The sequence below is a fragment of the Ovis aries genome, chromosome 6, assembly GCF_016772045.2.
Source record: "Ovis aries strain OAR_USU_Benz2616 breed Rambouillet chromosome 6, ARS-UI_Ramb_v3.0, whole genome shotgun sequence".
In the NCBI taxonomy this organism is placed as follows: domain Eukaryota; kingdom Metazoa; phylum Chordata; class Mammalia; order Artiodactyla; family Bovidae; genus Ovis; species Ovis aries.
This window is the reverse complement of record NC_056059.1, coordinates 65,667,966-65,695,057: the sequence shown is the minus strand read 5'-3', so window position 1 is coordinate 65,695,057 and position 27,092 is coordinate 65,667,966. Positions and strand designations below refer to the sequence as shown.

Below are 27,092 nucleotides of genomic sequence, written 5' to 3'. Positions count from 1 at the left end.
CTGCAGCAGCTAATTAATTTACTGATTCTTGAGTCTTAACTGATTAGTTCATGCTAAGTTGCGTCAGTTGTGTCCGACTCTTTGCGACCGCATGGACTGTGGCCTGCTAGGCTCCTCTATTCATGGGATTCTCCAGGCAAGAATACTGGAGTGGGTTGTCATTCCCTTCTCTAAACTGATTAGTTCAGATCATGCTATAAACATATGTATATAAAACGTGCAATATTAATTTCATTTTATATTTTTATTATGTAAAATGCACTTCTTTGAGCATACACTTGAATTTCTAGGGATATGGGACAGATAAATAAACAGTTCATTTGATTTAAGAGCTTGAGATTTAGTATACAAAAAGAAAATTTCCATTTGTAACACAATTCCTAGGGAAATTAGTCTATTAGCAGATAATGAGAATTTTCATGAGATGAATATATAAGAAATGAAAGGCATCTTATTATCCATCCCTGCAATGACTTTGTGGTAAAATTTTTTAGAATACTTATAGATCCCACATCCAGATGGTTCATATGGGGCTGCTAATTAGTCCTGCATTTAAGCTAAATAAGGATAAATCACCCCATTCTGGGCAGACGATACTAAGGTAAGATAAGGTGGGATGATGAATCCTAGAAGACTAGATCCTAGGTATCCTACATATGGTCCTATCCTTTGACATCAGGAGTCCAGTGGCTTCCACCACTACCAAATGCTGCTGGATGAACAGAAACAGCTTGCCTTATTTTGAACCAATACATGGTTATCTTTCTTATCATTTCATTTTTCTGGTGTACCTTGATTGAATTATCTCCCTCAGCCATCCCCATTCCCTGCTCAGTCTCAACACTAAGTGTCCCCTCTTCTTGTTTTTCATAAATGCAGAGAGGCAGTGACATGATGCTGCACTATTCATTTTCTGCAGACTTTTTGTGAATGTGGCAACAATCCAAGTTACTAAACCACAGATTCATATTTATGGGTATGAGATGCTGATTTTGAAAACAACAGTGTATATTCAATCCTGTGTTTGCTACACACGTGTTTATCCCTTTATTTGCTGCAACAACTGTCTCCATCAGGCAGTAAACTAACTGCAGCAGGTACAATACTAAGTGAAAATAATCACGGTCTCTGAACTCATGGAACCCACAGCATGGTTGGTGGATAGATTTTAACCAAATAATTACACATAATGATATCAAAGACAAATTCTCTAAGAGAAAGCACGTATAACTGAGGAACCTAACGTAGAGAAATGGGGAGGCTACGTCAGAGAAAGCTTCTTGGGGAAGTCCTTCCTATTTATTTTTTTTTAATGGAGGATGAATTGGTACAAATCAAGTGGGTGGAAGGGGTAAGAACTTTTCAGCAGAGGAATTATCTGTCACAATGACCAACGGCAGGAAGAAAAATGGCAGTAGGGAGCCTGGTACCTTCTCAGAATTGAAGAAGGCTGAAGTTGATGAAGCAGAGGAAGCAACGGTTCAAGACCAGGCAGGTGTCAAGACGTCTAGAAGTACCTTTGGCCACAATAAGGATTTTGGTCTTGACCTTATGATATATATGTTATTATCCCAGTGGCTCAGATGGCAAAGAATCGGCTTGCAAAGCAGGAGACAGAGATTCAGTCTCTGGCTTGGGAAGATCCCCTGGAGAAGGACATGGCAACACATTCCAGCATTCTTGCCTGGAGAATTCCATGCAACAGAGGCACCTGGTGGGCTACAGTCCATGGGGTTCAAAGAGCTGGGCATGACTGAGTGAATGACGCTTTCACTTTCATAGGAAATATGTGAAGGATTTTAAGTAAGGCAGTGACATGACCAGATCCAGATTTTGGACAGATTATTCAGACCACTGCATGGAGACCAGGCTGGTGAGGCTCAAAAATGGATGAAGGGAGAAGAGATGAGCTTCAGTGAACAACATATATGAACTCCTTAACAGAGCCTTATATTCCTCTACTAACACTTATCATGCATTTACAGTATGAGAAGCACAGTGAGGGATAAAAAGAGAGACAAATCATAGCTTCTGGTCCCTCAGGAACTTATTCAAGACGAGTTTATTTTTCTTCATATGATTTGCATGTTAAATTGTTGCAGTGGTTTGTACTTGAATGATGTTGATTGACTAGCTAAAAGCAATTTGAACCTAGAAATGTTTGCTCCAGTGAATTCTACAATGACAACAAAAGAATTTGTATTAAGATCAGTGACTAACTTGTCTTTCCTTTTTGGAAATCCCTGGAAATGGCTTTCAAATTGTCTCACTCTATTCAGGCCAGAGTCAATTTCTTTCTTTTCTTTTTCTTTTTTTTTAATGTAGTAGATACACAGAACTAGATTCCTAACACGAATTCTTCATCAGAACCAGTCTTCTCATTCACGTTAACACCTAACTGCTGTTAGACCAGTCACTGTCCTAGTCAGCCTCTTTTTCTAACCCCTTCTCTTTTTGTTATTTTTCCATCCCATTTCTTGGATCTGACAAATATTTTGTTTATCAGAGCTTTTACTGAAACCCACTGAGTTCAGCTTCTGCTGAACACCACGTTCCATTCCCATCAACAGCACTCCTGCGTCCGTGCTGCTCTGGGGCAGGACGAAGCGGAGGTTCAGAGGAACTATTTGTTAAGAACCACTTCAGACTTCGTTTCACCCCATCTGAGTGTTTAGGTGAAGAAAGAAAGCAAGCAAAGAACAGTTAAAAGATAGAACAAATATGACCCCAAACCAAAGAAATCCATTGGTTCAGACTTTGGCTCAGCAATTATTAATTCAAATTAATTAATTTTGAATTAATAATCATTGATTTCAAGCGTTTAAGAAAGTATCCCTGACAGAAAATATTTTGTCATTCAATATTCTATATTGAAAAGAAAATACAATACAATGTCCTTTTCTCTTCATCCTTCATTGATCAAGAGATGCCAAGGTATTCTGTGGTTAAACACCATAACAATTTTTAGAGTCTTAAAACACAAATATTTATTTCTCGTTTGCTCTGTATGTTAGCTAGGAGCTCTGGTCTTTGTTGCCCCCATTAAGGACCCACTGAGTTACCGTTTGGAACACCACTGGCAACAACCGGATAATGGAGGATGAATGAAAACAGGTTCACCCAGCCTCCATCTGAAAACTGCCCATGTTTCTTTTGCTCAACTTTCTTTGGTCAGAGAAAGTTCCATTGTCATGTCTAATTTCAAAGAGAATAAGGACATTCAGTCTGTTCCTACATCGACACTGGAAACTGGCACTATTTGCTGGCCAGCACTAATGTCTGCCATAACCCTCTTTTAAAATAGCTCCTCTGAAAATGTAAGGATAAATTGCTAACTCCTAACTTCTAATTCAAAAAGGTCTCTCATTTTTCTCTTCCAGCTGAGTAGCATGATAATATTAGAGATCTGTAAGTCACAAAAACAGAATAGAAACTTGTAACCATGTTTTAATCCAGGGTCTGACTGGCAGGGTGGCCGGAAGCTTCTGTATTGATTAGTGTCTCTGGCTGTCTGAATGTTACATATATGGGTCTCTTTTAAACAAAAGATCCAACATGTGGCAATTTTTTATTGCAGGAAAATCAGTAGCCCATTCAAAAAAGAATGTCACTTGACTTTTGTATTCAGTTCCTATAATGACGCACACAATACACTTGAGTGGATTTAATAGTGTGGTTTATAGAGATCTACACACAGAAACAAAGAGTTGCCCATACATTTGTAGCAGAGACACTCACATTTCCATTGGATGAAATAGCACTTCCTTGCCTATATGTACTCTTATAAACACACCTTCTCCATATGCTAAGACAAGTATGTGCACAAAAGCAGACTTATGCTATATATAAGTATCAAGAAAGAGGGAGGAAAGGGGGACATTAGGGAACTAACAAAAGATGGAAATGCAGGCTGAGCTGGAATAAAAAGGAGGGCATGGTATACTAAAAGGAGGACAGAAAAAAAAAGAAAAAGAGAGAAAATGAGGGAAACCATGTATTTATGAGAATAAAAATAAGGTGAGGTAAGAGAATGTGGGTATATGAGAAGGGCTCTCATTGAATCTTCTGTGAAGGTGGGAACCTGAATGATAGTGAGAAAGAATGGATGGAAACAAACAGGGGAAAGCTAAGAATAAAAATATTTAGTAATTCAATGGTGAAGAGTGTCAGTACATCTCACCTACTAAACACTGAAGCAGTGAACTAAAAGGGCTTTCAAATACACGAGTGATATCAGCAAACACTGCACAGTGTTGTCAGTGATCCAGGTCTTTTGTGCCCATGTATTGACTCAGAACACTCACACAGACCCTATGGAGTTGGTTCTACAATTACCTTTATTCTACAGGTGAGAAAACTAAAGCACAGTTAGCCTAAGAAATGTATCCACGATTGTACGGTGGCTAAGTAGTAGAAGTAGGATTTGAACCTAAGTGCTTAGCACCAGAGTCTCAGGCACTTAGCCACTACTCTCTTGCATCTCATTTCCTCTGAAAAAGTACTGTGTCTCTCATATACTTATGAAGGCACAGATGCTCATGTATCTTCTCACTTATTCATTACATTGTTCATTCATTCTCTGATTCATTCTTTCATTTATTCCTCAAGAATTTTCTGAAAGATTATATATGCTTGGTTAAAGATGAGGCTCCCAGGCATGAGATAGAAAAGTTAATAAATAAATCCAGTGAGATAGTCCAGGTTTCGTGTAAAATGCCCGTGTTAAGTTCAGCAGAGCCACAGAAGGATGGTTTGAATAATTGTATCTGGACAGGTAAGAAATAGTTTTCAGTTTTCAGAAATAGTTTTCATGAAGTTCTCACCAGGTAGAGAGTGGGCCATAACAACCAAAACATAAAGACATTAAACTACTGGCTGTTGAGAGAAATTGAAACATTTTCCTTTGAAGGGAGCATAGAGAACAGGATGATGGTGGAAAATGAATGCTAATTATGGACGCGTGTGCATGTGTGTGCACGTGTGCTCATGTGCATGTGTGTGACAAGATGTTTGTGGAAAGACCATAGTGGAAGCTGGAGACATGAACAAGGGTCAGAAGGATCAGATGTCATGCCCAAAAGAGTTTTCACCTTATAAGTCATCAACAAATGATTTTAAATGATTGAGAGACACTATCAAATTGGTTTTGGAAGGCCTTTCCTTGGCCTATGGAAAACAAACTGTGGAAAACTGAGATTGGAGGCTGAGAAAGTGGTTAGTTGGCTACTGTATATTGGAACTGCAGTTGTAAATGGCAACTGTATTGGCACTGCACTTGTAAAGTACAGAGCTCAGGTGGTGGGATTGGTAAGGGGTAGAGTGGATCAGATGATGGGAATAGATGGGAGGTACTTTCTCATCAACAGTAAATGCTTGTGTGTGGGAGGAGAGTTGAGAAAAAAGAGTTGAGAATGAATCCCCGTTTTCAGGATTTTGGTAGGAGGCTGGTGGTCAGATAGAGAACATCAGAGGAGAGACCTTATGAAAAGACAAGGTGTTGTACAGTGTACACAGTGATGTACAGTGAGCTGTGAGAGATGGCGAGAACTTGGAGAGTTACCCGTGTATTATGACTATTGAAGTTCATGGCATTTTAAACTCTGGAACCAAGGCTCCCAATTTGTGTTCCAAAGTGCTTAACTCTACAAAAAACTAAGCAATTATTTATTGGGCATCTATGAGCAAGCTGATCTGGCAAATAAAAGAGATCTCTAGAAAGGAGAAATGGTCTAAATATTACTATTCAAAATTATGTGATATTCATATTTAATTTGCCATGGTATTATTCACTTTTTCTTAGAAATAACTGGTTTCTATTTTCTCTTTCAAGTCTCTCTGACCATGAAATACTCATAGCCTGATTGTATTACACTTATTTCTTCATGATACGTATATCCTCTCTTCCTCTCATAATCAAAGAGCTTTGATGCTAAAATAATGATATTGAAATAATCCTTTGTTGAGACCAATCTTATCCGACCTGAAATGTATGCACACTAGGTCCTGGACTCCTCTATCTACTGATATTGTTATTGTTACTGGTTTCCTGTGCATGGTTTTGTCTGATGAGGTGTTATATTCATATAAAATAGATTTTTAAATTCTGGATTTAAACTTGGTCCTTGGGGCTTCTTAAGTGGCTTATTTTGTTTCATGAAAGGTACTTAATCATATTCTTAATAATAAGAACCTATTTGTAAACTATTAAAGGGAATAGTCCCCATGTTGCATTTTTTTTTCTTATGTTGTCTGTTACTACCCAGTAAAGTGAAAGTGAAAGTCACTCAGCTGTGTCCCAGTCTTTGCGGTCCTATGGACTATAAAGTCCATGGAATTCTCCAGGCCAGAATACTGGAGTGGATTGCCTTTCCCTCTCCAGGGGATCTTCTCAACCCAGGGATTGAACCTCGGTCTCCCACATTGCAGGCACATTCTTTACCAGCTGAGCCACAGAGGAAGCCTAAGAATGCTGGAGAGGGTAGCCAGAGGATCTTTCCCAACCCAGGATTTGAACCGGGGTTTCCTGCATTGCAGGTGGATTCTTTACCGAGTTATCATGGAAGCCCCTACATAGTAAAAGTAGTATTATTTTAGAAACATAAAGTTTTTAGAGTACATGTGTAGGCTTTGGTCATTAATTTGTTTACTGTCAACAGCATACATTATTTCAGGACTTTTCAATTTGATGTAAGCACCCCAGAGGGTAGGGACCATGCTTTAATCATCCTTATATCCTGAGTGGTTCCTAATGGGGTCTTGTACATAGCAGACACTCAGTAAAACTTGCTAAATAAATATATGGCTGTTATTAACAGATTTACACTACTAAGAAGACACCAGCATATCAACAGTTAAGTATTTTGTTGAAAGTTTCAGTGGTGAGACTACATAAAAGAAACTCAAATTTTGGCTGTTAAAGACCAATGTAGAGGTAATACAGTGTAATAATTAAGCATGGAGACTCTGGAAACATATTCCTTGGGCTCTACTCCTGGCTTCCCTCCTGGAATACTCTGAGCTAGCTTACTTTTTCTGTGCCACAAGCTTTGCATCAGTGAAGGGGGAATAATACTTATGAAGATTAATTAAGTAAATACATGCAAAGTATTTATAATGGGATCTAAGCTTTTGTATTAATGAAGACATTATAGGTTTACTTTTATTTTCATTACAATGATTATTATTTAGGGAACATGCCTCCCAGGCAAAAGCTGGAAATCATGTAGCAGTTTATCCTTCAGTGAACTGCCCAGTATATTTTCCAATGAGGGAGTTTTTGGCTTGCATTACTGGAACATTTCCTTTGTTTTAGGAAGCAGTTGAATACCGTGAAAGTTAATTCTATCTGTAATTTTACAAAGAGATAGCAAAAGAATTTCCTTGCAAATTACTCTGCATATGTGTCTGATGTCAGTAGTTAGATTTTAAAATCATAGAAATCACTAGGATATCTCGAATGCCTGATATGTTTGATTTGCAAGTTGGAAGAAAATTTGTAAAATTATTTAATAAACATGGAATTACTCTGTTTGAAGAAGGTAATGTGCTTAGTTTATCTTAGCTAGTATATGTGATATATTTAGCTCTAATGAAATGTGACCTAGATACATTAATGTAACAGAGTAGTCTTGGAATTATTTGTTTAGAAGGCTAGTTACTCCCACTTTCCAGCTGTCTCTTCTTGCAAATTCTTGGAGTCTACTGGACATGTTAAAACCATCTATATAAATTCAACTTACAGGGAAAATGGAGCTTGACCAAGACATAATTTTCACTTGAGAATTACCAAATGAGTATTTGAATCTTTTTTTTTTTTTTTGAATGATAATGTGGTGAATATGTGAGAACAGACAGCACACTCTGAAATCAATAGTAAAGTATTCTGGGGAAAAGTACAGAATAGTATTTAATTCCATTAGTTCTTTAGTTCCCAACTTTCACAAATACATATTCTCATTTGAATGAATGACTCACATACGAATGTAAATGTATATAAATTTATTATATGAAATACATGCTGTTATTTTAAAATTTGTAAATATGGTGAGATGCTATTCTTGTTGAAGTACTTCTGGTCCTTCTCTTCAAAAATCACTAAGATCAAATCATGTGGTCGTGAGACTGAAAGCATTTTGTGGAAATGTATTATATAAATGCTATTCTCATTAAAATCCTTATGCTTATTTTATTAATTCAGGTATCTTTCTACAGATAGATATCTGTATATTTGTATGCATATATGTATGCATCATATATATGCACATGTATTATGTATACATATATATATATACACACACACATTATGGTATAGAATTTAAATATTCATGATGTCCCCTATATATAGATTATGGAGTAGTAGTTCCCTGGAGCAGTAGTGCCAAGTCTCAATATAGCTGAGTCCTAAAAAAGGAAGCTCTACAAAATATCTGCTAAAAAACATGAACAGTTTTGTGAATTTTAAATTTTAAATGAATTTTAAAACTGTACAATATTGTGAGATATCAGGAAACAAATTCAGACACCATGATCTCCCAATTATTCATTTTCTTTTTTCTGTGGAATTCTCCTTAGGGATTGGATTCTTAGGGATGGGAACTCTATAAGAAGTGACCCCCTAAATCCATTTGGTGGGAGAGTAATTCAAACACATTCAAAGAGAAGGTCTGGCACAGCCTTAGCCTGGGCAGGGATGGATTTACTGGCTACCAATCAGTTGACACTTCTGCAAGGCTGGTTGCCTTAGGACCTGCTCCTCAAGGAGTGGGCAGGAAGAGCTTAGTCATGACCTATCCAGGCTGCCTCTTGAATCATGGGCAATGCACTTCACTCCATCACAGAGAGGAAAGAAAGCTATCAGGCTGGGTTTGTCAGATATTTGTGGAAGCTGGACAATCCTAGAAGAAATTTGGCTGAAATAGTAACACCGTGAAATATCAATGTAGATATAACAATAAAAGTAGAGGTCTGCTGCTTGCAATCAGCTTTTCTGATTTTCAGTTCCTCTAAATCATAGCTATTCAGCTTCAATAAAATTGCAAAGCATTTTGTGGGGAAGAACTAAAAATCATGGTTTTATAATGAATTTTTTGAATCTAGCTTTTCCTGAGTCTCTCTCAAGTAAGTGTAAATCCAATTCTATTGACTGATGTAGCATACAGTGTTTTTTATTTTTTTCTTTTTAAAGCAAATGGTGAAAATTATCCTAAACAGCTTGAACTCTGTGAACTTCCACATTAATGGGTATTTATGGCAATGAGATTACAAATTTACCAAGGATATTTGGTAAAGGTTATTTTTTAGAACAAATTTCAATAAACACAAATTTTGAGTTAAAACAATGTTAAAATCCATAATTCATCATTAGCATCCAAGGAAAAGACTATAGTGGTAAGTAGGAAAATAACTTATGAAGATATTTACAAAAATTCTATGTCCATGAAAGAGAAATTTTGTAGTGCAGCAATCAGTTAAAGTTGGAAAGAAACCATGGGCTGTTCAACTTCCATTATTAAAATATAAACAATTTAGTAGTAATATTAATGGTAAAGTGATAGATTTTAATGAAGATTGACTCATAGAAATGAAAAATAGGAAAATACAGTAAGAAATGAAGTGTTCAGATCAACTAGATGTTTGGATTCCCTAGTTGCAAGGTTTTAAATGGCATGCTTTTTATCTTTGTGAATTTCAATTAGACTCTACAATGAGCAAGTCAGGAAGGGAATATTAATGATGGGCGAGAAAGCTGGGTGGTGTTCCATTCTTCACAGAGGCAGCTAACTAGAGCAAATGTTTGTTTAGGCTGTAGCTTATTAAATGGTCATTCAGAAAGTGGTGATTAATAGGTTAAAAAGAACAGCTTGAAATATTTACAATGTAAAGGTTTTACTCTCCTCACATAATCTTCAAAGCAAAGCTAAAATTTTCTGTAGAAGTGCCTGTTGTTAGGAAAACCGCACCATCTAGGAAATCCACTTGAATTTTGGGTTCATAACTAACTATTGAAGTGTTTGGCATATACAGACTCTGAATGCAAAAGGACAGAAACATATCAACATATTTATCAACATAACATATCAACATATTTTTTTTTCCTTTAAAAATGTCTAACATTTATAAAAACTTCACGAAAAGACGAACACCCTCTCTGCTTTGCCTTAGTAGGGTGTATATAATATTCTGTCTTGACGTGCAGTACAAAGAGGAACATGTCTCTTTTGTTGTTCAAGTTGCACCTTTGAATTCGATAGCCTCAGATACTGTAAGGTAAAAAGAAATGAGGCTCACACAGTGCTGAAACCATACGATGGGACTGAAATTACAGCAGGTCTCTAGCCAGCAGGAACCCTTAAAGGGTGTGAAAACCTTAAAACCCGTCCCCTTTCCCCCACTGCAGAAAGAATTTACAGAAGTAGCAAAAGCACAGCAGGTCGCCGGGCTCTCTCTCTCTCTCTCTTTTTTTTTTTTTTTGCTGGGGGTGGAGGTGGGTGGGGTGGGAAGGACGTAAACTTCTTTTAGAGTTGTTGATTGAGCTTGATCACCAGGTGGGGAGGACGATTGTGAGAAGATATTGGGGTAAAAGAACCGCTGAGAGTGAGCGAGTTTCTCAATAACGGGTAAATGGACTTGACAGATCAGCTCCAGGGAAATCTCCAGCCCTCAGAGATTTGAAGGGAAATTGGTCCTGATGGCAGGACTGTGAAGGAATGAGTGGTACATCAAGGGGGCTCGGGAAATCAAAGAAACTTCCTGCTGTCTGATTCCAAGCAACCTGCCTTGAACTTGGTCCGGCGTGGATGCGCTGATGGCCAAGTCCAGGCGTGAAGAGCCCCCTCGCCCTCCAGCGGGAGCCCGACCTCTCCTAGACAGACACGTCGCTCCAGAGCCAGGGCACGTTGTGGGGCGGGCGGCAGGGCGAGGCCGCGAGGATCTAGGGCCAGTCCAGACACACGGGGACCCTGACGCCATACCAATACCCGCCGGCATCCCCCCACCTGGAACCTCGTGGCCTCCAGGGAGCCCCGGAGGGAGGCCGCGGGGCTCAGTGCTGGGCGGCGCGTGGGCTCCTCTACTCCAGCGCGGCGTGGGCGCGGGGAGCGGTGCTCCGGGCGCACCCGGGCGCTAGCAGCCGCCTGGGGCTGTGCCGCGGCAGGTGCCCGGCGGGCGGCCGCGGCTCCCCGCTATCTGGGAGAGGCTGGGGGGCGGGGGTCCCTGCTTTCCCGGGAAACTCGTTAGCCCTCCTCCGGGGCCTGGCTCCTCCTCCTCTAGGCGTGGGGCTCGTGCCCGCCGCTGCCTGCGCGCACCGCGCCTCTGCTAGCGTCTCCCCCTACCCCGCCCGCCCCTGCCAACGCTTCCCCCTCCTCCTCTTCCTTCTCCTCCGCCCATCACCGCCACTACGGACGCCTTCGCCTCCTTCTACTCCTCGCGCCGCCGCCGCCGCACCTCGCGCTCTCCTGCTCCCACCAGCCCATCGCTCCCGGCTCGCCGGGTTGCTGCAGTCAGTCTCTCTCTCAAGTTTCCTATCTCTTCAAGATCACGGCAAAGGGAGGAAAACACCAGTTCTGCTTGCCATTTCAGGTAAGGTCGCACACGCGGGTCCCAGTAGGGATCTTTGCCTCCCCGTTTACCTTTGGCTTCCCGTGCCTGGCTCATCTCCCCTCCCTCCACTCTCCGATGTTCCCTGGAAACCGAAGAGGTTCAGGTCGCCCCCTCCGCCCCAGCATATTTAAAAAATAATGTCGATACTCCTCACGAGAAGCCTATTTGCAACTCTAATAAGATCCGAGCCGCCCGGCTCGTTAGCCTGGCTCTTTTATAGTCTTCAACTTTGCACACCGTGATCGCCGCTGCCCGCCTGCCTCGGTTGAATCTCGGAGCCTCACGCTCCGGCTCGGCTGTGGTCCTCGGCTCCGGAGCAGCTGTCAAACGCGTCGTTTCGCAGCAGTTAATCCGAACCCGGCTGCCTCCAAGATGTGGTCTTGGACAACCGTGAATGGGCAGGGAGGGAGGTGTTTTTATTCAATTTTTATTTGAAAGGGAGTCAAGTAGTGAAGTCGTGAGAACTGCAGTTCACTGTAATGAAAGAATAATAATCGAAAAAAGTGGGCTGGCTGTCCCTTGCTTTTCTCGTGGTGAATGCGGGGGTGGTCTTGGTTGGGGGATTGTGGCAGGAAGTACCCGTCTCTCCTCCCCCTTTACACTCTCCTCTCCTACCCATTATTTTCTCTAGCTCATATGTCAGTGCAGGGTCCCGTGTATTCTTTTTACGTGTGTGACCACAAAACAGCGTTTGCTGACGATGGGGCTGGGGGAAGTTCCTGGCAGAGCAAAGTCTGATTATTTGGTCATCTTTCTGTCAAGAGAAAAAAAGAAAGTGGGGGAAAAACAAACAAACAAACAAACGTCCTTCAATCATCATCACATCCCATACACACTCCACTGGAATCATCTCTATTGCTTTAACTCCAGTTCCCAGATGAAATGACATTCTTTTGGACTATTTGGATGGTATGACTGAATGTAATTTTAAGTGTATTTTGTTTTTCTTCCATGATTATACAAAGAGTGGCGATGAAGACGAAACTGAACAGCTCCAATATGCAGTTGCTGCTTTTTGTTTTCTTGGCGTGGGACCCAGCCAGGTGAGACAGTTATTTACTGTTTTGCCATTTTAAATTCAGGGTAAAGGTGTGTTTCCTGAATGCCATCAATGCAGACAGAGGTGGCTTATGAGGAGCTGAAGTATTTTGAAGGACCATTTCTAATGAAAAAGGTAGTACCAGGAAACGGAACTGTAAAGTGGCAAAGACTATTAAAAGTTTGCTGCTTCTTGTTTGCAGCGATAAAATACAAAAGTGAATACAACATTTTCTTTAAAAAAAATCACAGAAGAAAAGAATACTCGTTGGATGGCATATTTTTGCGAATAATTGAAGTGATTGTTATATGTGATAGTAATAACACCAGAATTCAATAAAGAGGCCATCAATTTTCCTTTAAGCCAAACAGAAAAGCACAACCTAAATGATTTGTGGTAACTTAATCTTTTTCTTTCTCTCTTTTCCTTTTTTGCTTAAATGGTCTCGGATCTTTTAGTCAACATAGAAAACTAAATGATGTGTGAATCTGAAACCTCTAGGTGGAGGTAGTATACAACTTCACAATCACAAACAATAAAACAAAACCTTGATTTATTAATAACTTTTCTGTTACTGATTTAGAAATCTTTTATTCCTGAGATGGTTCTGCCATAAACAGTATTACTTTGAAAATAAAACAAATTCTGTTTTGCCTATATTCTACAAATATAAATTTTAATTTCTGTTGTTTTCAACAACTTCATCTTAATTGCTGTCTTTTCTGATTTTTATCATCAGTGGGCATCTTCTATTTAGTGCCTAAATTTAGGATATGGTTTTCAACATACCAGAGTAGTTAATAAAATCTAAGATTCTTATGAATGTCTATGTAACAATTCCTTAAAAAATTAGTATTTATGATTTTATAATACTTTTATTTCCCTTTTAAATTTTAATTTTCCTGTCTCAGTAATTGTTAAAGAATGAAAATATTTTTTAGACTTGAGAAGAAATTTCTTTATGAAGGTGTATTTTTATTTGTAAAATAGCTCCTCATTTAATATCTTAATATTGACTTTAGAAAGAAAATGTGACATTAATTAAAAAACACATTCCAGTGAAAATCCCTAAGTGGAACTTTATGATTATCTTAGTGACTAGTTTTAATTAAGATTAGTTTAAGGCAATATAGAAACTTTTGAGGCTCAATGTATGAAATAATTTGCTTACATAATTTAAAAATGTTTCTTTATACCACAATTTTAATATTTTCTCTGAAGAGAATATTTGTTTGAAGTTGGCTACTAATTTGTTCATGTATTTAGACTATTTTTAGCTACTAGTTGTACAATCATTTAAATGCAAATGAATTCTGTCAATGATATTTTGGACAATGCACCTTGATCAGAATGCAATTACATATATTCTTTGATTTTAAAGGAGTGAACAAACCGTGGTCAGTTAATAATCACTGAAAATCCTCAGAACTTAACCATATTTTTCTTCTACTAATTTTCTGTTCTATATTTGACCAGTAATGCTCATGCCAGTATTTTATTCTATTATATAAATGATTCTTTTTTTGGACCAGTAATTTAAATCTCTGAATCATTCTGAGGGGAAAAAAATGGCAGTGAAAACGGACATTCTGTTTTATACATCCAGTTGCTACTGCACCAAATTGCTGGATGTCACAAAATCAGGTCTCTGGCTTTCTGTTGGAGAAATAATGGAGAAAACCACTGCTTCTAACCCTCTTCCGGTGATATTTTAAGACCATTTATTCTTTCTGCAAATTTATATCACTCACACACACACACACACACACACACACGCACGCGCGCACACACACACACGAAGTAGCTGGGCATGTTAATCTTTGGATGACCTCTGTTGCTCGCTCTCCATAGATGCCAGTCAGTCGGAGGGGTACTCCTCCAAGGCTATCTGCAGCTCTTGTGTGCTCTGCTGATCCTTTCAGAGCCCACCTCTACCTCCTTGGCTACACTGGAGCCTGGAACACAGCCAGCGGAGTTTCCCTGATGTCTATATTGCACTTGGCCATTGGGTGGAGGTATACCCAAAGTTAGAAAATCATCTTGCTTTAAAAGAGAAAAAGACATGAAAAGAAAAGACATTTCTGAGGAAGATAGAGAAATTTTGTGCTTCCAAGGAGGTGATTTATTTTCCAATTAATATTCAGACCCCTGAAGAGTTATTTCAGGAATCCCTTTGGTTTTTGTACCTTTCTAAATGCAGAATAGCATTGCTAATACTGTCTGCATGTGATCATCTTCAGTCATAATGTATCCTAGGGAATGGATTTTAGAAAGAAATGAATAGTTCTACCAATATGCTGAGTGGTAGGAATCTGAAATAATTTTGATTTCACACTTTTGATAATCTAGTATTTATTACCCATTTACAACAGACTGTTTACCTTCCTCATTGACACACTGGTATTTATAGAACTGAAAAAAAAAAGGAGTATATGGGTGGCACGAATAGCTTAAGGAGCCTTAAAATTCAAATCAAGGAAGAAGAGCATGTTGGCACTTGCAAAACACACATATGTATATATATCAGCTTGTAAAATTATCTGTTTAGGTTGGTGCTGGCTAACATCCAAGAAGATGAGGCTAAAAATAACATTACCATCTTTACAAGAATTCTAGACAGACTTCTGGATGGTTACGATAATCGGCTTAGACCAGGACTGGGAGGTAAAAATAGTTTTCCTTTTCTTAAACACAAAGTAATGCCTTTAAAAGTTAAAGGTAGTATTTATATTTTAATACATTTGATACATGAATGCCACTGTTATGTATTGAAAAAACACAGATAATAGAAAATAGGGTATATGAAATAACTATCTCTGATTTCTTTTATACAGACAAAATGTATTTAACATAGCTTTTACAGAATACCTGAAGTCATATAGAACCCAGACTTTGTGCATGAATAGTTTTTAAGTTAGTTTATTGATAACAGCTAAGTTTTTCAAACTTAGAGTATAGTATGTGAAAGTGTGACATTGTTGGACAGATACGCTTGCTCAGTATCTTTGATTTCCTTCACTGAATTTTGCAGATGCCTATTTTCACATTGGTATAGATGTGTAGAAATGAGAAACATAAAAATGTAAAGGAGTGTCTGGGTTGAATTTTAGCAAATATTAGGATTCTGTGATGATATTTCTTTACACATGCGTATGACTTTTCTAAGGTACAGCTTCTGTTTAGCATTCTTGAAACTTTCAAAGATATTTTGGATCTACTTTAGCTATAGACCTAAGTTATTGGCCTGGGGCACAGTTTGAAATCAAATTTAAATGTTTTTTCTCAACTCAGAAAAACAAATCTGTTTTATTTTTTCCAAACAGGTAACGGAAATTAAGCTTGACTAATAAGTTAATTTTTAATTATCCTTTAGCGTAGTTGGATGATACTAAGGATATTATGTGTAAATAGGGTAGATGTGTAATTCCTAAAAGAATTCTGGGTGAAAATACTGTTACTCATCAGTTCTAATATGATATATATGTATATATGTACATGTATATATACATACACACATATATGTGTGAAGATGTATGAATGCACACATTTATCAAATGTATGTTATACTGATTAGGATATTCAGTTTAATAACTAATTCAAAATTAAGACAAATTAGCTGAATGCTTGTTACTGACCATAGATGTATATAGTTAGCCTGATTATTACCTGGTTGGCAACTTTGCCTTTTTAAATTGCTTGAAGAGTTGTGTAGTGACTAAATACCTGGATGTCCATGTCAATATTGTCTTTGGAAAATATAAAAGATGGTTAATTCTATACATATTTGGCAATTGTATGATTTTCATTGCCCAGGAGTCAGAATAGTTGGAAAAGATTCAAGTTGTTTTAAGTAATATGCCATTTAATTGCTACTAGTTTTGGACTTGAATCCTGAGTGGTGCCTTGCATTTTAAGAGGGAAGTACTGGGAAGGAATAATGTCAGAAGTATGGTGTGTTCTGTCTCTCAGAGAGAATTCAATTGTTTAATATACATTTAGTCTATTAAAAGTAAAAACTAACAGAAAAAAGTATTTCCTTAGTAATTGACATGCCTAATGACCATGAATATAAGGCATTACTGTCCATGTTAATATATATAGCAAGGAGCTAATATCAAATGCGTACAATAGATGTGTGCCTAGCATGAGGCTGTCATAGTTCATGATGGTGGTTTGAGAGGTAGATTGCACTAAGGCAGATATGTTTTCCAAGGTATAGATTTTATTATTTTTAAATAAATCATGTGCTGTCAAAAAAACTTAAAATATTTGAGCTAGATCTTGGATTTTGTCTGTGAGTTTTTAGGAGAAATATTTATACTATCAGCATATAGTTTGAACATAAAAACTACCTGTTAAAGGACATGGGTATTGCCATTTCTCTCTTCATATTTCTTTTTAAATACCTCTTCCATTCTTTTTACTTCCATTAGCAGCATTTGAATATAAATCCTTGTCACTCATTCTGTAGGTTAATGCAGTAGACGAAGTGGCTTGTCAGCTTCTTGCCTGGTGACTTCTCTCCCCAGTCCTTCTCTGACATTGTGCTAGTATTTCAGTCACATTAGTCTTCTGTTAGTCAATACTTTTCATATATTACCCTCCTGTCTTGCCTACTTAGTTACTCCCAACTCTTTGTGACCCCATGGACTATAGCCCTCCAGGCTCCTCTGTCAATTGGGATTCTCCAGGCCAGAAGACTGGAGTGGGTTGCTATGCCCTCCTGCAGGGGATCTTCCCAACCCAGGGATTGAACCCAGGTATCCTGCATTGCAGGAGGATTCTTTACCTGTCTGAGCTACCTACTGAGCTACCTACTGGGGAAGCCTAAGAATACTGGAGTGGGTAGCCTATCCCTTCTTCAGAGGATCTTCCCAACTCAGGAACTGAACCAGGGTCACCTGCATTGCAGGTGGACTCTTTACCAGCTAGCAACCAGGGAAGCCCCTCTCGATCAAATGCCTTTTATAGCTCCCCATTGCTTTCTGTAGACAGTGACGAAGGGGAAGTGGAAGGAGTATAGCCCTTGCACGCACATTGATCTAGATTAGAATTCCTGCTCATCTTCACACTCAAAACCATCCTTGGCCAGGTAATGTCTCCTTCTGTTTACAATGACATATTTACCTTCTATATTATAGGTTTGTTGAAAGGATTACAGAAATAAAAGTGTATACCAAAGCAAATGCCAGGTACTATCATTTAAACACAATCAATTCCTTTGCTCCTTCCATAGGTTCCTACTTTGACAATCAAAATATTTACAGTTTACTTCTCTGGCTTCATTTTTACTTTGCCACTCATGCATCCTGCACTTCAAACACATCTATCCATTTTCTCTTGATAATCCATTCACATCTTCTCCCTTGGCTGGCTTCCCTAGTAGCTCAGAAGGTAAAGCATCTACCTGCTATGCAGGAGACCCAGGTTCCATCCCTGGGTCAAGAAGATCCCCTGGAAAAGGAAATGGCAACCCATTCCAATATTCTTGCCTGGAGAATTTCATGGACAGAGGGACCTGGCAGGTTACAGTCCATGGGGTTACAGAGAGCTGGACACAACTGAGCGACTAACCCACCCTTGGTGTTTGATCATATTAACTCTTTCTGGGGAATAATTCCTCTGAGGAATCATTCTTCCTCATCCTTTCTGCTGAACTAAACTTTTCCTGTGATGACCACCTCAACATGGGTCCTTTTGAGTGCACTCTTGATTGAATTGAAATACCCAGATTCAATTTTCTCTCTGCTGAATTTCTTTAGCAGTCATTGGCTCTGTATCTCATTTGGTACTTATTATGTGCTATCTTGGATTATTTATTATCTTTTTATGTGTCTCTTGTTACCTTAACAAGATTCTAAACTTATTGAGGCAAGATATTATATCATAAATCCTCTTCACTCTCAGGAACTAAATATTGATTTGCATATGGTAGCCATAAAATAAACGTTGATTGCTTGATTAACTTTTCTGTGACCAGTTAATCATCTGTAAAATGGGATTACTCACATCTGGCTGACCTTTGAGTTGGGAATGTTGAGGGTATATGTTGAGCCTCATGCTGCAGGAAGGTGGTGTGGTTTGGTGAAGAGAACATAACTTTAAACTGTGGAGATTTTAGGTAAATTCTGAACTGGGATACTGAGCAGTCCTGTGACCTTTCAGTACTTTATCTCTCTGGGGACACATCTGTTGTCTATAAAATTGGATTACAATGATTATTATTAGGGTTTTTGATGAATATTAATTATAATGATATGTGCAAAGTATTTAGCCATGATTGGCCTATAGTAGAGAGTTAATACATAATAACTGGAAGGCTTTGGAAACCTTAGTAAATACAGTGTTGTAAATTTCAGTTATTATTGTGGTTTCCTCTCTGTTCAAAATTATCCTGAACATCCATATGTTATTTCAAATAAAAAATTCTGGGAAATTATTTGTATCATTATGTCCCAGAAATTAATAATAAGGGGGAATGGATTTGAGTCAATATTTCAAACTGAACATCTCTATTGATGAATAATCTGGATAATTAAACTCAATTATTATTATATTTCCTTAGTAATGAAATGTAAATGAGTATATAGGAAAGAGAAATCTGTTTGGGACTTACATATATGATGAAAGTTATACAATATATTGAATGATAAAATTTTAAGATATTTAATAATCAATTATAAAGTGAAATGTTAGATGCTCAGTCATGTCTGACTTCTTTTGACTCTATAGACTGTAGCCTTCCAGGCTTCTCTGTCCATGGAATTTTCCAGGCAAGAATACTGGAGTAGGTTGCCATTTCCTTCTCTAGGGGATCTTCCTGACCTAGGGATCAAACCTGGATCTCTTGCATTGCAGGCAGATTTATGCAGGCAGATTAATTAATCTTTTTCTTCTTCCAGTTTTATTTAGGTATAATTTACATCTAGCACTATAAACATTTAAGTTGTACAGAACTATGGTTCCTCTTTAACCTGTAGGCCCAAAGACATTACTCAACTGCTCAAAATCCTGCAATGGTTTCTACTTCAGTCAAAATAATACACAAATGTCTTTTGATGGCCTCCAAGGCCCTGCATGATCTGTCTTCCTATTTTGGCCTCTCCTCGCACCATTCTCCTTCTTGCTAAGACTACTATAGTCACATTGGCATCTTTTCTGTTCCATGAAGACACTAGCATATTCCTTGGAGCTTTTCCTCTATTTTCTCTGCCTTGGGTATCCGTTGATCTCACCTTCTCAATGACGCCTACTCTGACCAATAAAATAAATACTACAACATGTTCATCCTCTAGCAATTCTGATCCTTCTTACTCAGTTTCAGCTTTTTTTTCCCTTTTTAAATTTGGCTCTTATTATTTATTAATACACAAAATAATTTTTGAATCATTATGTTAATTGCTTATTTTGTCTCTTTTGCTAGAATTCAGGCCAGTGAAGGTAGGGGTTTCAACCTGTTTTGTTATCTGGTCCTCAAGCATCTGTATCAGTGCCTGAAACATAGAAAGTGTGGAATTAAATATTTCTTGAATGAATTTTAATTTTATTCTTTTATTTTATTTAGTATGCTTTCATGAAAAGAATAAATTATAGAACTTACCTTATCCTTAAAATCATCTGCACAGTTATATTTCCTTACCTTACTGATCTTTCATTGTCAGCATCAGCATATTAGGTTCACTTTTTGTTGAATAGAAACAACTACTACACCAGTTATTCCAGCTCTTGCCTTATGGTAGTTATGATTCTTCTTTGAATCATCTGTGTGTCTTTGGATGATTCATTAATCCCATCTGTGACTTCATTAATCCCATCTGTGACTTACTCTACTCATCTGTGAAATTGGAGGAAGAGATTCCACTTAGCCTATTTATGTCACAAGGATAATGGCATGGTTCAACTAAATTAAAAATTTTAAGAAAATATGATGTGGGGTACAATTGATAGCTATTATTGTTGTTAGGAATAATAGAGGAGAGTTCTTCAAGGAGAACATCATCTTAGAAGGTGGTATCCTTGAAAACAGATGAAGAAAATATTGGTAGGTCCTGGTTGGCTTGAAGGTGAAAGTGAAAGTCACTCAGTTCAGTTCAGTTCAGTCGCTCAGTTGTGTCCAACTCTTTGCAGCCCCATGAATCGCAGCACGCCAGGCCTCCCTGTCCATCACCAGCTCCCGGAGTTCACTCAGACTCACATCAAAGTCACTCAGTTGTGTCCAACTCTTTGTGATTCCATGGACTATACAGTTCATGGAATTCTCTACTCTAGAATACTGGAGTGGGTAGCCTTTCCCTTCTCCAGGGGATCTTCCCAACACAGGGATTGAACCCAAGTCTCCCATATTGCAGGCAGATCCTTTACCAGCTGAGTCACAAGGGAAGCCCAAGAATACTGGATTGGGTAGCCTATCCCTTCTCCAGTGGATCTTCCTGTCCCAGGAATTGAACTGGGGTCTCCTGCATTGCAGGTGGATCCTTTACCAACTGAGCTATCAGGGAAGCCCCTTGGTTGGCATGCTAAGTCGCTTCAGTCGTGTCCGACTCTGAGCAACCCATAGGCGGCAACCCACCAGGCTCCCTCGTCCCTGGGATTCTTCAGGCAAGAACACTGGAGTGGGTTGCCATTTCCTTCTCCTATGCATGAAAGTGAAAAGTGAAAGTGAAGTCGCTCAGTCGTGTCCAACCCTTAGCGACCCCATGGACTGCAGCCTACCAGGCTCCTCCATCCATGGGATTTTCCAGGCAAGCGTACTGGAGTGGGGTGCCATGGCCTTCTCCATACTTCACTGTAAATCTGGAAACATATCTATCAAGACCGTATATTCAGACTAGCTAAAACTAACCACTGAATCAGTTTTTCCTTTTTTCTTCATTTTATTCATTGGAGCTAACAACTTGGGTACCACCTATGAGTTTTCACATTCCATAAGAGGCTTTCAAATTGTTAGCTGAATCAAAGGAGCAACATTTTTTTTTTTTTTGGACCATGTTTATAGGGTCACTAAGAAGATGGATGTTTAGACAGGCCTCATATATTTATGACAGCTAACATTCACAGTGCTCAACAGTGACAACTATTAGAAATGACAAAGCTTGGCATCTAAATTATAGATTCAGTCTGGAAAATCTAGATTGAGTACCATGTGCTTAACTGCATTTTGATAAGCTGTTTTAAGGAGCTTGTCTAGATAGAATCTTTTCTCTAGTGCTTTGTTTTGTCTTCTAAAAACTTGAAGAAGCTTTATGCTAAGGCCATGAAGAACATGATGTCAGATTATACAGTTAGGGTCTGAGTGTCAGGTTCCAACTTCACACTTGGATAGTTTTCCTCCAGCTGTAGAGATGGATGTTTCTATGCATTTTACTACTCTTGGATTTATAAAACTAAAACATAACATATTCAGTGGACAAAAATTAGTACAAAAAAATCTGGTCTCTTCCAGAACTTAAGAGAGAGTATGATTTCAACATTGCATGATATTACTTTGTAAAGAAATGGTTTAGGATCAGTACCTTTGAACAGCAACATCTTTGAATTTGAATTCTGTTGCCACACTATATTAACTACAAAACTTTTCACTCAACCTCCCTTTGCTTTTGTTTCTGTATTTGTAAAATGTATCTGACTTATTGGTTTGTTAAGAATTTCATGTGAACTTTCTTGGAGTTTCTGACAGAGTAGGAACTCAATACTTGTAGATATTGCTATTATTGTTGGTTGTACTTCTAGTATGAATGTAATGGAGGCCATCAATCAGTATTTCCCTTAATTTATGAAAACTGAGACTTATAAAAAAGGATAAATGTGTGGCACATATACCCAATATTAAAGAAAGGATGTATTTTTTTGTTTTCTATGCTGTTAGTTTTATTTTGGAGCATACCTTTGTACTAATATATGTAACTTTGAAAAGTTTGAAAACTTTGAAAAGAAATTGAAAACAAAACCAATCACAAAAGGAACTGTGCCATGTTGTCATGACATGTATCAATTAGACATCATCAGTTCATGATAATGAATTTGCCTGTAAGAGCAAAATTATATTTATAAAATGACCTCACTATATGATGCAGATGATGGCTTTAGGGACATAAAACTGAGAGCAGGTCCATGATCCTAGGCTGGGATGTGTCAGGAACTTGAATGGCACAAGCTCTGGGTGTTGCAGCTACAGAGTGCATGCCTGATATTTAACAGCATCTTAAGGGGTGAAGGATGGTGGAGACATTAGGAGATAGCACACTGAAAATGATCTGGAATTAAAGTGGGGAGGGGACAAGCTGGGCAGACAGGAAACAATTGAGCCTTTGAGAAGTTCTTGTCTCAGATGGAGGCAGGGCAAGCTTCTTATATCAGGCCTCCGCTTGAAAACTATGATGTTCAGCATCTCCTCATTCGGCAGCTGTGATGGGGCTGATGCTCCGAAAGAGCATCAGGCAGTGGAGCATCCAGCCTCCCCTCTGTCCTGACTCAGCCTTCTGAGGCCCCCAGAGTTGCTGGAGTAGGATAACCTTCTCAGCCTTAAGATGATTTTAAAGCCTCTTTCACTCTCTGCCACCAGATCTTCTCCACCCACTTAAGTATGGCTCAGAGTTACAGGAGACATTGTGTTTGATTAATTCAAGAATGATAAAATGAAAATAAATTGGGATGATTTCACCTAAGTGTGTAAATGTGTAAATAAAGTGTTAGTTGGTCAGTCATGTCCGACTCTTTGCAACCCCGTGGACTATAGCCCACTAGGCTCCTCTGTTTATGGGATTCTCCAGGCAAGAATACTGGAATGGGTTGCCATGCTTTTCTCCAGGGGATCTTCTCAACCATGGGATCAAACCCAGGTCTCCCACCCACATTACAGGCAGATACTTTACCGTCTGGGCCACCTGGGAAATGTGTAAGTAGCTTTGGATAAATGTATAAATGATAGAAATCAAATTATTTTTCATTTCTTCTTTACTGAAAATTGTTTTGTGGGAGGCGTGAAACACAGAACATAGAAAGATACTAGCTCCCTGAAGTAGGGTGCTGTTTTGTTGGTTTCATTCGCTAAGTCATGTCTAACTTTTTATGACCCTATGGACAGCATGCCAGTCTACTCTGTCCTTCGCTATTTCCCAGAGTTTGCTCAAATTCATGTCCATTAAGTCAGTGATGCTATCTGACCATCTCCTCCTCTGCCGCCCCTTCTCCTCTTGCCTTCAATCTTTCGCAGCATCAGGGTCTTTTCCAGTGAGTCAGCTCTTCACATCAGGTGGCCAAAGTATTGGAGCTTCAGCTTCAGCATCAGTCTCTCCAGTGAATACTCAGGGTTGACTTCCTTTAGGATTGACTTGTTTGATCTCCTTCTCATCAAGGGACTCTCAGGAGTCTTCTCCAGCATCACAGTTTGAAAGCTTCAGTTCTTCAGGATGTTGTTTGGGAGGCTGGAAACTCTGGACATGACTTTCAAAATCAGTTTCTTCAGCTTTGGGTAGGGCCTGTACTCACCCTGCTGCATAGAAATTGTATATGCTAACTTAAACTAGACACATTGTAATGTAATATACAGGCTTTTGGATTCTTTTTAATATTTTGAAGCAGACTAAGAAACATCTTTGAGTATCTGTACACCCGCACTCTAAAGCTGTGTTTTGCTTGCCCACTCCCTGTCAGGGGATGGTGCTAAGACAGGTTTCTTCAGAAATGGTTAGAATGAGGTTCTGTAGAACTCTTTCTCAGTATGTTGCTTTAATTATATGTATGTGTGTGCATATATATATATATATATATATATATATATATATATAGCTTGTGATTATTTTATAGGAAAGGTAGACTGAGTGAGTACATGGCAGTAATGGCTTGCGTTAGATTGGATGGTAGCACTTTCTTCCCAAACAGCATCTCCTACAAAATTTAAGGCAGCATCACTTAAGTGAGTGACCCAGAGACCACTTTCTCTGTTTTACTGAACCAACAATAAAGCTTTGTTTTCACCTTAAATGGTTTTGGTTAATAGCAGCTTCTTTCAGCCATTGCAGCTAGAAAGGCATTGCCCTTAATCATAATTTTGAGGGATTGTTATTTTTGTTCTTTCAGGCACAAGTATGCCTTGCTCAATGTGTTGTTTTCTCACCGGCTTTTACGTTCAGGTGCAATCAGCGTTTTTCACTTTTTCACCCCTTAATGCACAGTGGATAAATTGGACCATAGGCATGACTGATCCATTTGTGTTAGTGTTATTTTTTGATTGATACAGCCCAATCATGTTGGGAAATCTATATTGGTAGTGGAAATGGCCAAGTGAACAGCTTGGCTAGTTAGCAGTTCATTATTTCTCAATGTGTTAATGTGAAAAGAGACAAATGAAATTAGTTCCCTAACGCGTGTGTTGAAGACTTATGACATGCCAGACAATCTGCAGGATATAAAGATGTACAAGGTGTAGTGTTGATCTCCAGGGGATAAAATCCATTCACTTCAGTTCAGTCACTCAGTCGTGTCTGACTCTTTGCGACCCAATGGACTGCAGCATGCCAGGCTTCTCTGTCCATCACCAACTCCCTGAGCTTACTCAAACTCCTGTCCATTGAGTTGTTGATGCCATCCAACCATCTCATCCTCTGTTGTCCCCTTCTCTTCCAACCTTCAATCTTCCCCAGCATCAGGTTCTTTTCAAATGAGTCAGTTCTTCATATCAGGTGGCCATAATATTGGAGTTTCAGCTTTAGCATTAGTCCTTCCAATGAATACTCAGGACTGACTTCCTTTAGGAAGGACTGCTTGGATCTCCTTGGTGTCCAAGGGATTCTCACGAGTCATCTCCAACATCACTGTTCGAAAGCATCACTTCTTTGGTGCTCAGCTTTCTTTATAGTCCAACACTCACATCCATTCATGACCAATGGAAAAACCATAGCCTTGACTAGATGGACCTTTGTTGGCAAAGTAATGTCTCTGCTTTTAATTAATTAATTTATTTATTTTTTCCCAGAAGACAAAGTAACCTTTACTGACAAATTACGGAGAAAACACTCAAAGCCAAAATTAACACAATGTTATTGACCCCCCTCAACCCCCACCCCTATGACCTACTCTTAAGGAAACTTTATGTAAAATGTTAATGAAACATTTCCTTCAACAGTAAAAAAAAAAAAAAAAAAAATTCCCCTTAATGGAACTCTAATAAAAAAACAAAGTGGAGGAGGGGTTCCTTCTGTGTAGGCTAGGAATTTTCCTCAAAATTCTTTTTTTTTTTTTTTTTTTTTTACTTTATTTTACTTTACAATACTGTATTGGTTTTGCCATACATACTATCTCTCTCGGTCATCCCAGTGCACCAGCCCCAAGCATCCTGTATCCTGCATCGAACCTAGACTGGCAATTCATTTCTTATATGATATTATACATGTTTCAGTGCTTTTTAATACACTGTCTAGGTTGGTCATACCTTTTCTTCCAAGGAGTAAGCGTCTTTTAATTTCATGGCTGCAGTCACCATCTGCAGTGATTTTGGAGCCCCCCAAAATAAAGTCTGTCACTGTTTCTCTCCTGTTTCCTCATCTATTTGCCATGAAGTGATGGGACCAGATGCCATGATCTTCGTTTATTGAATGTTGAACTTTAAGCCAAATTTTGCTCTCCTCTTTCACTTTCATCAAGAGGCTTTTAGTTCCTCTTCACTTTCTGCCATAGGGGTGGTGTCATCTGCATATCTGAGGTTATTGATATTTCTCCCAGCAATCCTGATTCCTGCTTGTGCTTCTTCCAGCCCAGCGTTTCTCCTGATGTACTCTGCATAGAAGTTAAATAAGCAGGGTGACAATATACAGCCTTGATGTACTCCTTTCCCAATTTGGAACCAGTCTGTTGTTCCATGTCCAGTTCTAACTGTTTTCTTGACCTCCATACAGATTTCTCAGGAGGCAGGTCAGGTGGTCTGATATTCCCATCTCTTTAAGAATTTTCCACAGTTTGTTGTGGTCCATGCAGTCAAAGCCTTTGGCATGGTCAATAAAGCAGAAGTAGATAGTTGCTTTTTTGATGCTCCAGCGGATGTTAGCAAATTGAAATCCCTTGGAGGGCTGATAAGGTAGGTTCAGTGTGATTCTCAAAATAACTTGAAACAGTAAACGCATATTCCATTATCAGAAAATGCTATTAAAATATAGAGAAGAAATCACTTCTACTTGTACAACTGGAGTTAGCCAAGTTCTGTCTCTGTAGGCGTAGTTCATTCATTCCATTATTTCTTACCAAGGGCCAACAGTTTGCTGGGTCCTGTTGGAAATGTTGAAAATGTTCAATACTATGGCAAACAGGACCGAATCTTTGCAGAAATATATCACATCTTATTTTGGCTCTTTATGCTTTTTGAGTTTCTTAATGTTGGTTTCTTTATTCTCTCCTTTTTAAGAGCATTGAATAATCACCCTATGTTTTTCTTTATTGGACTGTAAGTCTTCTCATACAGAGA

General features: G+C 38.7%; 1 protein-coding gene across 3 annotated transcripts in view; it reads left to right on the top strand.

The window, feature by feature from the left end:
- Positions 1-11,401: 11,401 nt before the first annotated feature.
- Positions 11,402-27,092, top strand: part of GABRA2 (gamma-aminobutyric acid type A receptor subunit alpha2) — a 171,853-nt gene continuing 156,162 nt past the window's right edge. For all 3 annotated transcript variants that reach the window (XR_003589684.2, XM_004009805.5, XM_042251362.1), the window contains exons 1-3: positions 11,402-11,577; positions 12,564-12,641; positions 15,186-15,301. Coding sequence is in view for 2 of the 3 variants with exons in the window: in XM_004009805.5 (XP_004009854.1) it covers positions 12,571-12,641; positions 15,186-15,301 (187 nt within the window). In the remaining variant the exon portion in view is untranslated. The remainder of the gene's footprint in view (positions 11,578-12,563; positions 12,642-15,185; positions 15,302-27,092) is intronic.